Here is a 14,304-nt window from a genome sequence, read left to right on the forward strand (position 1 = left end):
CTTCCGCACCTCGGCGTCCACGAGCGCGCCGTTCCCGTACCAGCCAGCATTGGGCGCCGCATGATCCCTCTCGATGCCGTCGTTCCTCCTCATCGCGTCCTTGCGCCCACCACCACCACCACCACCACCTCCTCCTCCTCCTCCTCCTCTCCTTCCCGCTTCCGGCTCTGCCTCCTCGCGGCCGAAGCTCGGCGGGATCTCGAGCTCGCCGCGGAGGTCGATGCGGCGGCACCACCGTGCAATGGAGCCTGTGGACCCGCTCTTCCGCGGCGTCCGCGAGGGTGAGGACGCCGGCGACAACCCGAGCGCCTAGAGGCAGTAGCTGTTGGGCGGCGCATAGTCGAGCCCCGCTTCAGCGTCTACCCGCAAAGGGCTCATCCCACAATGAGAGGGAGGCCGGCGGAGGGGGCCAGGTGGGAGGGAGACAATAAATGAGGGGCAGGGGTGTCTCCCAGGTCTTTTAGTCCACTTTAGCCCACCCCTCTTGGACTAGAGAACTAAACAATTTAGTCCACATTTTAGTCCACCTGTTTAGCATTTTAGGGACTAAAAGGGGCCGAAATGGGTGGACTGATGGTCCATGTTAACCAAACAGGATTTAAACTTTAGTCCCTACCTCGTTTGGATCCAGGATTAAAGGCCATTAAACCAGATGAACAAAGATCAAAATACCACTAATCAATGCACAAAATTTGCAGGGAACGGGGCAATAATGAGGGGAGGGGGTGTCCTCGTGAACCTTTAGTCCCTTTAGTCACCTCCTAAAGGACTAGAGGACTAATCCCTTTAGTCCTCCATTTAATCCCTTTGTCTAGAAGTTTAGGACTAAAAGAGATCAAACCAAACAGTTGACTAAACTTTATAAAGGGCACTAAGCTCGAGTATGGTATTAATTATCTTGAGATCCTGGAGTTTAACCTACTAAGAGTCCTTCTGGCATCCATCCAGATGTTCTTCTCTTGTTGCTTCTACTTTCCTTGCGTACTTGTATGCAAAACGTCTTTGTTTTCAACCTGGCGTACGAGCTCACCCTTGATCGAGATCCCGACCATCTAACTTCTGCAAAAGAAGGTTCCAGGTGTACTGCTGGTCATTACAATCGGACTATAGGATCATGTCAAAGAAAAATTGAATTTTGAATGACTTCAGATTATTCATTCGAAATTGAGCTTTCCTTTGATATATTCCTTATATATGGTGGTGTGGTTGTGATGACCACTATCATCGATCTGGAATCTTCTTTTGCAGAAGTACATACCCGGTTTCTCGATCATCGTTGATCTCGCACACCATGTCGAAACAAAGACGTTCTGCAAAGAAGTACGCAAAGAGAATTTCTAACAGTAGAAGAACATCTCTATCGATCCAGATGGAGTCTAAGAACTCGATCAGGACTTGAAGCAATACTGGACTCGATCTTGCAAGTCCATGAAACAATGCCCGTTACCAACTAGGGAGTATGCGTTTTATGAAGTTTTATTATCCATTTATTTTCTAAAGAAATTGCAAGAGTGAATTTACTGAGGCATTGACCATCGGTATATAAGGGGGAGCAGAGCATACATACTAATTTTAGTTCCTACTCCTAATAAACAAGAGATCATGCATGGGTAAATTTAGTTCCTACCAGATGACCAGAAGACACCATGCATGCATGCGTGTAGGCTGGCTGGCCGATCGAAACGCCATGCCTTGTCGTTTCTCTTGTTCATCTCCATCGATCGATCTTGCAGCGTGCCCTCCTGTTCTTGCATATGGATTAATTATTTTTGTCACTGCTGCTGGTGGCTCTGCTTTGATTAAGGAGCGAGATAGATAGATCATGGTGGGCTGCTTTGCATGCTTCAAGCCAGCGGGTGAGGAGGAGGCGCCATTGCCGTCGGCGGCGTCGAGGAGGCGCGGTCGTAGCCTGCGGTTGTCGTGCTCGTCCACGCGGAATCAGCAAGCCGGCGGCGGTAAGCAATTATATGTATACATATATGTATATATATCTAATGCCATCGTCAACATATATGTTTTACCTGACTGAATGGATGATATATATATGGCCAATGCATGGCAGGCGACGCAGCAGCGGCGCCGGCGAGCGGCAATATCGCCGGGAGCAGCAGCCGGGCCCGCGCGTTCACGTACGGCGAGCTCGCGGCGGCGACGGACAACTTCCAGGCGGAGTGCCTGCTGGGGGAGGGCGGGTTCGGGCGCGTGTACCGTGGCCGGCTGGAGAGCGGGCAGGTGGTGGCGGTGAAGCAGCTGGACCGCGAGGGGGCGCAGGGCAACCGCGAGTTCGTGGTGGAGGTGATGATGCTGAGCCTGCTGCACCACCCCAACCTGGTGAACCTGGTGGGCTACTGCGCCGACGGCGAGCAGCGGCTGCTCGTGTACGAGTACATGGCGCTGGGGTCGCTGGCGGACCACCTGCTGCTCATGCCCGGCGGCGGCAGCCCCGGCGGCGACGAGCGGCGCGCTCTGAGCTGGGAGACGCGCATGCGCGTGGCCCTGGGCGCCGCGCGTGGCCTCGAGTATCTGCACGAGACGGCCAACCCGCCCGTGATCTACCGCGACCTCAAGTCCTCCAACGTCCTCCTCGACGACGCCCTCTGCCCCAAGCTCTCCGACTTCGGGCTCGCCAAGCTCGGCCCCGTCGGCGACCGCTCCCCGCGCGTCATGGGCACCTACGGCTACTGCGCCCCCGAGTACGTGCGCGCCGGCAACCTCACCGTCAAGACCGACGTCTACAGCTTCGGCGTGCTGCTGCTCGAGCTCGTCACCGGCCGCCGCGCCATCGACTCCTCCAGGCCCCCCGCCGAGCAGCTGCTCGTCGCCTGGGCCCGCCCCATGCTCCGCGACGGCAAGAGGTACCGCGAGCTCGCCGACCCGCTCCTCCGGGGGGCCTTCCCGGAGAGGGACCTCAAGCAGGCCGTGGCCGTGGCCGCCATGTGCCTGCAGGACGAGGCGTCCGCACGCCCGCTCATGAGCGACGCCGCCGTCACGCTGGAATACCTCGCCGAGGCGGCGGCGGCGGCCGATGCGGCACCACCGAGCACCAGCTAGCTCTAGCCGGCCGCAGGCCAGGATATACGTACATACTGCCATGTATATATATACTGTACGTATTATATTGTTGGGTATGAGCAATGTTCGCCTACACGGCCGTGTAGGCTGTTTACACGCCGTGTAAACATTACTCAATGGCTTAGGGTCTAAACGGTAATTACACGGTTCAACTGTTTACACGGTAAAAAAACGGTTTTACACAGCTTAAACAGTGTACACGCTACACGGCCTAAACGGTGTACATGAAATGGTGATTACACGGTTTTACATGGCGAGTAGACATTTTAAACGATGTTCAGGCGATAGCAAAGTATAAACTACAACTAATTGTAATCAATATGGCATTTGTTATTTGAGAACCGTAAACTAGGAACATCCAACCTATGATTAGATTTTTAGTCAGTTTGACTTTTAAGCTTTATAACTTTTTATATTTGGATGATGAAATATCAAAATTTCTAATTTTCATTTGTATAAGTATAAAATTTATTGTAATCTTATAAAACGTGTAGCCCGTGTACATGCTCTACTCGCTACTCGAGGGGTGGCCGAACAACTACCGTTTAGCGTTTAGGTAAATATTGGGTATGAGAGGAGAAAAAGATATCTGTAGGTATGCTACGTATGTATGGCTTCTCTACATTATATTTTAGGTGCTTGAAATTTGTCAACTGACCACCGTGTGGATGCCATTGGTTAAGTTTAGGCACCAGATTAAGTACTATGAAAGGAAAGTCACGGCGATATGCTACCAGCCGGGCTCTGAACACGGTCGAATTATATTAGGCCACACTGGTCTGCAAGGCCACACTGATGTTAGGCCACACGGCCTCCAGCGTCACGGTAGGGCACATTCTTATTTCCCGCCAAATTCCTCCTTAGAAATCGTTCCCTATGAAATGTTTGCAGGGAACATCTTTGTCTACTGTTTTATGATCGATCTTTTCCTAGGATTTCAAACTGTAGGGAATCTGAGGAGTTCTATTATCAGTGGCAATTTTAATTTGTTACTAATAATGATTACATACGATACATAATGTATGTATATAGTAGTACTTATTAGGAGTGCAATACAGTGAAGGCACACCGTACCTTTAGCTTTGAAAAAGCTTGTCCATTTGAAAAGAAAAATTACATTGGACTGGACCAATAATCTACTTTACTTACCAAGGCATGCACACGCCCATCAAGCAATCAAAAAGAAGCCTGCCGGGGGTCCCCCGCGTTTGCCCTCTTTCTTAATAATCCAGATCCTGCAGATCCCAGCTGCATTCTATTCCTTAATGATTAAGAATCAATTAATCCCGTGACTGCAGGTAGGAATAATCAAAGGATATTTCATATATTTTCAGAACTCATCGTGCATGTCCTATTATATATATAGATGTCTCTATCAATTCTAGTAAGTCGACTACATTATTATCTAAAAATATTCAAATTATTGTAACCATTCTGTGTTAGATGGCATAGCCATAAAATAAGCTATTATATGACCGACGGTACGTGCGGTGGTGGTGCTTTTACATTTCAGTTTAAGAGAACTAGATAATTAAAGCAGACCGCCCAGGCAGAAAACATGGGAAAACATATTTCAGTTCACGATACATGCATGTGTATATGTATATATGTGTGAAAGCTTCTAGCTGCCTTACTAGATAGATCGATTTCCAGCTCACGCACACAGCGGAGGCCCGGGGTTCACGCAAGCCTCAAAGAAAAGCACTAAAGCAAAGCAACAAAGGAGCTAGCAGGATATAATAAGCAAGCAGCCTAGCAGCAGGTCTGAGACGAGAGGAGCAGCGGCAGCAACAACAACAAGAAGCAAGAAGAAGAGCTAGGCAAGAAGAGGAGCTAGGCCAGATGCACTCACACTCACACCCATACTACCCGCACCGTGTGAGCAACACGGTGGTCGGGTACCTCAACCTGGTGACGCTCCTGGCCTCCATCCCCATCATCGGCGCAGGGCTGTGGCTGGCGCACGGCTCGGCGGCGACATGCGAATCCGCGCTGCAGGCGCCGCTCCTGGCCATCGGATTCGTCGTCCTCCTCGTCTCCCTAGCCGGCTTCATCGGCGCGTGCTACCACGTGACATGGGCGCTGTGGCTGTACCTCCTGGCCATGCTGCTGCTCGTCGTTGCCCTGCTCGGGGTCACCGTCTTCGGCATGGCCGTCACGGCGGGCGGCGGCGGGCGGCAAGTCCCCGGCAGGCCCTACCAGGAGTTCCGGGTCACGGATTACTCGAGCTGGCTGCAGAAGCGCGTGCAGGTGGAGCGCTACTGGCGGCCGGCGCTGGCATGCGTGGTTGGGTCGAGAGCCTGCCCCAGGATCGCCGCCTGGACGCCGCTCGACTACATGCAGCACAGCCTCACGCCGATACAGTCGGGATGCTGCAAGCCACCCACGTCCTGCACGTACAACCAGGGCGGCATGCCCGTGGAGCCGCAGGACGAGGACTGCTACCGGTGGAACAATGCCCCCGGCATCCTCTGCTACCAGTGCGACTCGTGCAAGGCCGGGGTGCTGGAGCAGGTGCGCCGGCACTGGCACAACATCACCATCCTCAACGTCGTCGTCCTCGTCGTGCTCATCGCCGTCTACTCGTGTGGGTGCTGCGCTTTCCGCAATGCCCGCCGTGCCGAGGCAGCATATGGGGTAAACCGCATGTCAAAGATCAATCCACGATGGGACTACTTCTGGTAATAATTAGTTATGTATGTTACTCCATATAATATAATGCTTGATTGCTTATTAATTATATATACTAGTAGTATATTATATTTCACCATGCATACAAAGTGATATATAGTAGTGTATTTAATTTCACCATACAAATTAAAGTGATGATCTAGCTAGCTAGATAAAGTTGTTCGATCTGCCCCTTACTACTTTGGCGTGTAAAGTTGCTACATATTTAGACCTGGCATGCATGCATGCAGTGGCTTTTGACCACCTTTAATTTTCTACCATATACAATACATACTCCCTCCATCTTTAAAGCAAATTAGTTTACTTTTGAATTAATTTGCTTGTCTCACATCACATCTCATGTATTTTAAGCACTGCTTGTGATCTTGGTGCAGGTCAAGGTGGTGGAATGGCCAAAGAGAGCAGCTGTATTAGGGTAGCTAGTGATGGTACATATGGCTAAGTAAGGTTTCCGAGGAAGTCCCCTTTTTTTATAATGTATATCAACTTTTATATATACGGCGAGAGTTTTCTCCGGGTGTTTTAACGGCTCATGTGTAAATATTTGGTCGGAAGTAAACCAGCACACATGGCGGTCTTAGGGCAATATTCCAATAGAGATCCATGGAGCTATCCGTCGTCTTCCTCACGTCTGCCTAGTCGAGCCGCAGCTTGGGCTGTGCCGCAGCCCGCTCGAACTACAGGCCGCTCCGCCGCTCACATGAGTCCAGTTTGCGATGCTACCAGCTGCGGCCCTGGTCCTCTCGACCGGGCTCCAACCTTAGATGCCCGCATGGGTTGCAGCTCGATCTGATGCATTTATATATGGCAAGTTTATCTCTCCAGGTTCTGGGTGTTTTAGCGTCTGATCGATGTAGATATTTGGTCGGAAGTATACGCTCCTATCTCATAATTTGAGGGCAGAAAACGGTCCCCAATCTCTAAAGAACGAAACACAGCAGGAATTTTATCCGCTCGTTCATCATGGGGTACAGACGGAGGGATGAAATCGCCACCCTGCTCGATCGCATCCGGCGAGCCCGCCGCCTCTCCGCGATTGGCAGCGCGCGCGACTATTCTTCTTACCTGCCGTGTATATATGCAGCCATCCTCGCACCACCCACGCCTCCAAGAAGACTAGAAGAGCCCGTGCTGTTGCTGCGCCGAGGAGCCCCAAGAGTCCAACGGCCTGTTCGCTTCAGCTTATTCAGCCGGTTTATCAGCCACCGAACAGTATTTTTCTCTCATAACAAATCAGCCGTTTCAGCTTTTCAGCCGGCTTATAAGCTGAAGCGAACAGACCCCAAGACAATGGCAGCCATGGCGCGCTGGTGGGAGATGCAGCATCGCATGATGGTCGAGCAACCGCTCGTCCCCTCCTCGTTCTACGGGAGCAGCTCTACTGCCTACGTCTGAAGCGCCGCCGCAGTCCACCTGCTCACCAAGGACGTACGCCTGCGCGACGCGCTGCAGGCGTTTGACGACCGGATGAATTCTCTCTAGTATGTTAACTCGTAAATTCAATCTGACATCTGGATGTGTGATACAGAGGAACTGCTCCTCAAAGAACTTTACCCTTGGGATGAATTCTTCAGCGGATACCGTGATAAACTGTAGCTGTAATTAAGTTATCACCACAAACAGCACCTTCTTTCTGTTAACTATATTTTGTCCAATTTCAGGGAACCCCTGATCTGAACCTGCGGAGGAGCTGGCGGATTATATCGTGGGCAGTGTTGCAAGCTCTGACGACTCCAACTTCCAAGGCAGCGGGACGGAGGCCGGGGCACGGCTCCTACACGCCAAGCTGTTTGCAAGGTGGTAGAATCTAAGGCTCTAAGGCGCTAGAGACGGAGAAGTCGGAGGCCGAGAAGAAGAAGGGGAAGAAGAGGGGTGCCATGAAACCGAAGGCACTCGCCGTGGCAGCAGCATCCCCTGCGGAGATCTCGTTTGGGGTGCCAAGTGATGACTCTAAATCGCCCAGCCCGGCCACCAAGAAGAAGAAGGCCGAGCTCCTTGAGACGACCACGGCTGACGCGGAGTGGCTGAAAATGGAGATCCGCTGGAGAAGTAGAAGGAGCCAATCCTGCCGCTACCAGCACCACTTCGCCCAAAGTTCCAAGCAAAGAAGAGCACATTGTGAGTATGATCATGGCGTCATACATTGTTGGAAGTTTGTTTGTACGTTGCTTAACTCTGTCCCTATGCCGCGCCGACCGGGCAGGGAGGCGGTGACGGAGGATGAGTTGAGCCTGCAGGATGCTGGTGTCAGGACCCATGTGGAAGGTCGGACTGCATCTACGACGTCTGTTCAAGCCGGGAGTGAGAGTGGCCTGGTGGTGGGACCTAAGGGGTGGATCTAGCTTGGGTAGATGAGGCCGGTATCTTTTTTTTGAGTTCCGTTACTTTGTAGATGCCTAGAAGAAAGAGGAGAGGCTCGAGAGAGACCTCAAAGAGTGCGAGGCCGCCAATGCCTAACTGCAGCAAGACCACGACGTCGCCGTGCACCGTGAGTATGATGTGTCGTAGAAACTGGCCTATGAGGCCAACTTGTGCAAGGACATGGACCGGTACTTGATTGCCGCTATGAATAGCCTCCAACATGATCAGGTGGTCATTGCAGGGTTAGAGGTAGAGCTGGAAGATCTGCGGTCGGCCGCGGGCTACGTGATGGATATGGTCCAATCGGAGGCCAATCCTGCCGAGCCGATGCCACTATTGGACCAACTGAGGAGTGCTCCTAGTCTGCTGAAGGCACTGATGAAGGAGACCGCTGTGGAGTGCGCAAAGAATGTTATTGCGCTTCTCAAGACGCATTTCCCTCGAGTGGCGGTGGAGTGCATCGGAGTGGGGGTAGCCAAGGGCTTCGATCCTGATAGCCTTCCGAAGTTGGACATGTAATAGAAAAAACTATGATGTGTATCAATCTATGTCATGAGACAAGTAAACTAGTCAATTAACTTATGTAATGGCAAAACTCCTTCCCTCCCTTGGTATGTTTGACAGGGTACGTGTGGCCTAGGCCTATAGCTGCTAAGTGCCTAGCCTTGCCTAACCAGCACTCTGTTGAGAGCGGATCTCAAGCTTGTAGAGGGGGCTAGCGCAAGGTTGTCTAGGTTTCGCATGCTAGGATGCTGTCCACACGAGTTAGTCGCATAACGTTGAGAGGGGTAGGAGAAAAGTTGGGACCTGGAGGTCGACGCATAACGGGGGAAGCCCCCGAGCGTAAAGGCGAGGGTGTGATCTGTCGAACAAGTCGGACAGCCCATACCAACAATACATTCCATCAGAACACAAGACATCAACTCCGGACTTGCGATGGGGTTCCAGCTTGACAAGACATCAAGCTGGTATGTGATTGTATTACAACAAGTATCCCATGATATCCAAACAGAATCCATTCACCCGGCCTCCGGATTTGTGCTCCACGTATCTCATGCCTTGGGCCATACGATGTGGTCGGGTGGGGCCACTTGTCAGGGTCGACCAGTATTCTAGTCGATGGGTGGGTACCCTTATCCCTCAGTTGTGCTGAGCAGGAGTAGCAGGGCTGGTGGCTAAAGCCCACCAGGCCCATAAGCCATCCCACCTCCTTTCCTTGCTTCTTTTTCCTCAGCACGTTGCTAGCCCCCCTCCCGCCCCCTCGTCCTCCACCCTGACGGGTGGCTAGCTCGCCGCCCGCACACCACCCACTATCGACCTTTGACCCCGCCATCGTATATTCGAAACCTCCGCCACCGGCCGAACCACTACCATAGCAGCTACCAACCTTCTCCTCTCCTAGAGTCGCCATCCATCCTTCCCTGGAAGCTCGAAACCCTAACCCTAAGCAGCGTCATCCTCGACCACCACCTCCCGCCGTCGCCACCGGCCGCTCCCACCCCTCCCCTACCCCCACCCTCGAAACCCTAACCTCCCCAGCGGCGAGGAGCTCGCGGCAACAGCACGGCGCCCAAGCAAGCGGAGGAGGAGGGAGGGACAAGGAGCACATAAAACAGTTCGTGTTGCGTGCACAAATCTTAGAGCAAGTTTAATAACGCAGCTAGCAAGCGGGCTGCAAGGTTTCTCCCAGCCTTTTTCTAGCCCACTCGTACAATGGTTAGCTCTTCACCATTAATACATGGTCCACAAGTCATTCTCACAAAGTTTCTTGGTTCCTGTGTCCAAATCGGCTGTAAGCTTATAGCCCGCTTCTCCTCTCTCACCTCTTCTCTCTCCTCCACGTCAGCATTCAGCCAGCTTACAGCCCCTTATTATACTTGCTCTTAGCCAGCGGGAGTAGCAGCGAGGAGAGGCGGGCCCATTCCATCTCAGAATGCTGGCCCGGCCCACCCGTGGCAGCGACTCCACGCGTCGCAGCCGTATTGGGCGAGCTACGTGTTCCGTCCCAACGCTGTGTTTGTCAAGAGCTCGAACGGAACGGGGAGGAAGACGAGAAGGAGAAGCAGAGGGAGCGCCAAAGCTGGAGACGGAGATCATGGTGCGGGCATGGGGGCGGGCGGCGCTGCCTCCGCTCCTCATCCTCTGCCTCCTCCACCTGCAGTACTCCCCGCTGGTCGTCGCCCAAGGTGCGCATCCCTTCCGAGTTCCCACCATCATAAGTTAACCACAGGTGCTTGTCGCCTTTGTACTGGATTGGATTGCGTAGGAGTCGGATTGGATCTCCGACCATCCCGCAAGGGGAAGCCTTCCCCTCTTTACACTGATTTGATTGGCTGGTCGGTTGGATCTCGGAGCGAGCGAGACCCTGTATATGTTTATAGCTCTCACTAAATCTTCAGCTGCATCTTGGTCTGTCACCCACATGATAGTACGTTTGAGCAGCATCTGATGGCATGCTACGCATTTGCGGATTTCATCTTGCTCTTTCTTGGATACAGTTAGGCCAGCCATTTTCGGTCTCTCAAATATCGACTCCTTTTTCTGTAATTTCAGAAGGTCAAGAAAAAGACCCTGCAACTCTGTTCGCACGAGCCTCGGAGATGATGAACCTGAGGAAATATGATGGGGCGCTTGGCCTGCTAAATGCTGCGCTGGAAGTTGACCCAAATCATTCTGAAGCTTACAGGCAACGTGCATCTGTGCTTCGTCATAAGTGCAGGTGAATTTTGCTTCTGGACTTATTTGCAACTCATTGTTTTTTTTGTGCCACAGTCCTACTTGAAAACAGTGCTAATGGCTAGAGTAGTGACCTGTATACTTTCAACCTCTTTTGTCTTCAAACTTGCAAGTAGCTGGTTTTCATTTTGTTTTGGCCTCACAAGCAAGAAAAAAGGGACTTCACACCTATTAAATATGGAGATTCTAATCCTAGTGTCCATCTCTGCCTCCAAATCTGAAAGGGGAGTCCCTTATAAGGAAATGGCAAGAGAACGTCTACCACTTGTCATTTTGCACATGACATCTTGTTTTGCTGTTCCTTATTCCTTGCTCGTCTTATATGCAAACATATGTTTTTTGAAGTCCAGATACAAGGAAGCTGAGAGCGACTATAACAAATACCTGGAGCTAAATCCTGCGACTGCTTCAGTGGAAAAGGAATTATCTCAGCTTCTGCAGGCTCAAAATTCATTACAGTCTGCTTATGGTCAGTTTGATTCCGGAGACTTTTCAAAAGTCCTGGAATACATCAACAAAATTGTGCTCGTCTTTTCTCCAGGTTGCTTAAAGGTGTGGTTATGGACAAGCAAATTCCTTATAATCCTGTCTCCTTAAGCTGTAGTACTAAGGATTGAATTTGCAGGCAAAGCTTCTCAAGGCTAAAGCGTTGCTAGCACTGAAAGATTACTCAAGTGTTATTTCAGAGACTGGATTTATCCTAAAGGAAGATGAAGACAACTTGGATGCGCTGCTACTACGTGGTCGCGCCTACTATTACCTTGCTGATCATGATGTGGCCTCTAGGTAATTTGGAAAAGCGTGTGCATGTGCTTATACACACCCAATGCTCTCTAGACAGTATTCAATAATACCATTTTGTTTAGGCACTACCAGAAAGGGCTTCGTCTTGATCCAGAGCATTCAGATTTGAAGAAAGCATATTTCGGGTTGAAAAATCTTTTGAAGAAGACTAAGAGTGTAAGTGTCATTTCTTCTTATGGATCAATTTGGAATGTATGATGTCGTAACAGTTAAATCAAATGTGCAGGCTGAAGATAATGCTGCCAGGGGTAAGCTACGTGTGTCTGCTGAGGACTACAAGGCAGCTCTAGCAATGGATCCTGACCATACTGCTTATAATGTACATCTTTATCTTGGGTTATGTAAAACTCTGGTTAAACTTGGGAGAGGTAAGGAGGCCATCAGCAGTTGTACTGAAGCACTCAACATAGACAGCGATCTTGTTGATGCACTTACACAGGTAACATTGCCTGCCTGGAATCACATAGAACATCAATGTAAATTCAGAATGCAAATCCAGCATTTCTAAGACCTTATCGTACAACTTTGACTCTGGTTTCTAAAAAACTAGGATTTCATTTTGTTTAGGTACCCCACCATTAAGACTGGAATCAATGCTATGAACCAGCTACTGGCACTTATAATAATATTGCAATTGTTCCGCTTGTCTAAGATCGTCAGTTTAATATGCACTGGTAGTATGTTTTGAGTGCATGGCTTGAACATGAATATTGTAATATATTTTTTTTCAGTAATTTCATAAGAATTGAATTGTTTGTTTGCACAAGGTTTGGGCAAAATACTCCTATCTGTTTCTTGGGATATTTGGTGTCATTTTTCATTCTTCTTGCCGCAGAGAGGTGAAGCTAAACTTCTCTCAGAAGATTGGGAAGGAGCGGTTCAAGATCTAAAAGAGGCCGCCCAGAAATCTCCACAGGTAAAATTATATTTGATCTGAAAGTGCTGAATTTGGATGGTGTATATGAGCAACAGTTCTAGCATTTTATCCATCTGGCTTTCCCTGATGCTGACACTGCCACCCCCGAAACAACAATCATAGACCCACCCACCCTTCCCTCCTGCTAGAAATTTGCACTGATATGGAATCTAGCCGTTGCTATGCAAGCTGTTTTTGTGTCCAGTTTCTGTGGATGCTGCAGTAGAATGAAAAGGCATACGCTAGTGTAACGTAAGGTTGATGCTGTAGTTTTGTCAGGACAGAAATATTATGTAAAATATGTGTAGTTTTGGACATCAACAAGGCCTGCAAGCTATCACTAATTTCTATGGAAATGTGCCATTTCAAAGAAAGATAATTAAATATATTTAATTAAAGTGCTTTTCGTGGTGAATCTGGTAACATCTATCTAACATTGTCAATCTATAAACTTTTATGTATTGATGGTCAAAGTTAAAAAAGTTTGACCGGAAGGAAACCTAAAACGACATGTATTTTGAACCAGAGGGAGTACTTTTCAAGTGGTGAAATTGAGTTTTCCTTCTCTGTTTGTGAACTTGATAAGTTTATTTTTGGCTCTCTGCTATCATGATGACTTAATATCTTTGACAACCAGGATATGGGCATCCGCGAAGCACTTATGAGAGCTGAAAAGCAGCTTAAGTTGAGCAAAAGAAAAGACTGGTACAAAATCCTTGGTATTTCGAAGACAGCATCAGCTGCAGAGATAAAACGTGCCTACAAAAAGCTGGCATTGCAGTGGCATCCAGATAAAAACGTTGATAACCGGGAGGAAGCAGAAAACATGTTTCGAGAAATTGCCGCTGCTTATGAGGTATGATGAAAGAAAGAGAATGCACTGCAGAATTCTTCCCTCTTTAGGAAAACAGAACACCACTCCAAACTTCATTAGAACCCCAGTTCTTGCATGCATGGTGCTGGGTTGAAGTGCATCTCTTGGCAACGGTGCTCTCCGAATGTTTCAATTGAATGAGTTATGCTTTTAACATGTTGCACACATGCTCACTCTGCATCTTCAGGTGCTTGGTGATGAAGACAAACGTGTAAGGTATGACCGTGGAGAGGATATCGACGAGATGAATATGGGAGGCGGCGGCGGCGGTGGCTTCAATCCTTTTGGGGGAGGCGGCCAGCAGTACACGTTTCATTTCGACGGTGGGTTCCCCGGCGGCGGCTTCCCTGGAGGTGGAGGCTTTCAGTTCAACTTTTGATAAGCTGTGTTAGGCACGATGACAGTCATATTGTTTTGCCACAGTGGGGTTGTTATAGGAACTCTTAGTGGTAGCTGATAACTATTGTTAGGAAGGCAGAGACTGTTCTTATCATTGTACACAAAATGTTTTGAGGGCAGCTACAATTTTTCCCATACATCCGCTGAATGGGAAAATGGAAATAAAGTACCACATATTTTTTCTTTGTGAGATGTCTTGTCGATGATCGAGGATGGTGAGGCATGAGCATCACATCCCTTCGGAGTGAGAGTACTCTTTTCCTCCTACCATTGACACTCAAATTTTAAGATCGATAAGTTTATAAACCATAATACATGGAGTGAGACACCACAGAATTTTAAAAAAATTCAGCTATGTGTGCATGCTTGCATTCCTCAGGTCGACACCAAGTACTCAAGTAGTCCAGCTCAACACGGAGGGTAAGATCCTACTGAGAAGGAGCTTAGAACA

The 14,304-nt window shown here is 49.5% G+C and overlaps 3 protein-coding genes across 3 annotated transcripts; all 3 read left to right on the forward strand.

Annotated features, from left to right (window-relative positions):
- Positions 1-2,053: 2,053 nt before the first annotated feature.
- Positions 2,054-3,117, forward strand: LOC106804320 (serine/threonine-protein kinase PBL27-like). Its single transcript, XM_022826924.1, has one exon. It carries the CDS (start codon positions 2,056-2,058, stop codon positions 3,049-3,051), a length of 996 nt encoding a protein of 331 aa, XP_022682659.1. The 5' UTR covers positions 2,054-2,055; the 3' UTR covers positions 3,052-3,117.
- Positions 3,118-4,753: 1,636 nt separating this feature from the next.
- On the forward strand, positions 4,754-6,289 carry LOC101776785 (tetraspanin-6). The gene is made up of 2 exons (XM_004971395.4): positions 4,754-5,753; positions 6,138-6,289. Exons 1-2 carry the CDS (start codon positions 4,915-4,917, stop codon positions 6,175-6,177), a joined length of 879 nt encoding a protein of 292 aa, XP_004971452.1. The 5' UTR covers positions 4,754-4,914; the 3' UTR covers positions 6,178-6,289.
- Positions 6,290-10,130: 3,841 nt separating this feature from the next.
- On the forward strand, positions 10,131-14,038 carry LOC101777610 (dnaJ protein P58IPK homolog B). The gene is made up of 9 exons (XM_004971398.2): positions 10,131-10,310; positions 10,678-10,843; positions 11,211-11,412; positions 11,486-11,646; positions 11,727-11,820; positions 11,891-12,103; positions 12,500-12,580; positions 13,218-13,436; positions 13,642-14,038. The coding sequence occupies exons 1-9, from the start codon at positions 10,220-10,222 to the stop codon at positions 13,831-13,833; spliced, it is 1,419 nt and encodes a 472-aa protein (XP_004971455.1). The 5' UTR covers positions 10,131-10,219; the 3' UTR covers positions 13,834-14,038.
- Positions 14,039-14,304: the final 266 nt, after the last annotated feature.

This window comes from Setaria italica, chromosome V (assembly GCF_000263155.2).
Source record: "Setaria italica strain Yugu1 chromosome V, Setaria_italica_v2.0, whole genome shotgun sequence".
NCBI classification, from domain to species: domain Eukaryota; kingdom Viridiplantae; phylum Streptophyta; class Magnoliopsida; order Poales; family Poaceae; genus Setaria; species Setaria italica.

Excerpts from the sequence above, each read along its gene's own strand:
- LOC106804320 (XM_022826924.1), top strand. The coding sequence starts at position 2,056 with ATGGCAGGCGACGCAGCAGCGGCGCCGGCGAGCGGCAATATCGCCGGG.
- LOC101776785 (XM_004971395.4), top strand. The coding sequence starts at position 4,915 with ATGCACTCACACTCACACCCATACTACCCGCACCGTGTGAGCAACACG. Across the intron at positions 5,754-6,137 it reads CCACGATGGGACTACTTCTG|GTCAAGGTGGTGGAATGGCC; the intron begins GTAATAATTAGT and ends ATCTTGGTGCAG.
- LOC101777610 (XM_004971398.2), top strand. The coding sequence starts at position 10,220 with ATGGTGCGGGCATGGGGGCGGGCGGCGCTGCCTCCGCTCCTCATCCTC. Across the intron at positions 12,581-13,217 it reads CCGCCCAGAAATCTCCACAG|GATATGGGCATCCGCGAAGC; the intron begins GTAAAATTATAT and ends TTTGACAACCAG. Across the intron at positions 13,437-13,641 it reads AAATTGCCGCTGCTTATGAG|GTGCTTGGTGATGAAGACAA; the intron begins GTATGATGAAAG and ends CTGCATCTTCAG.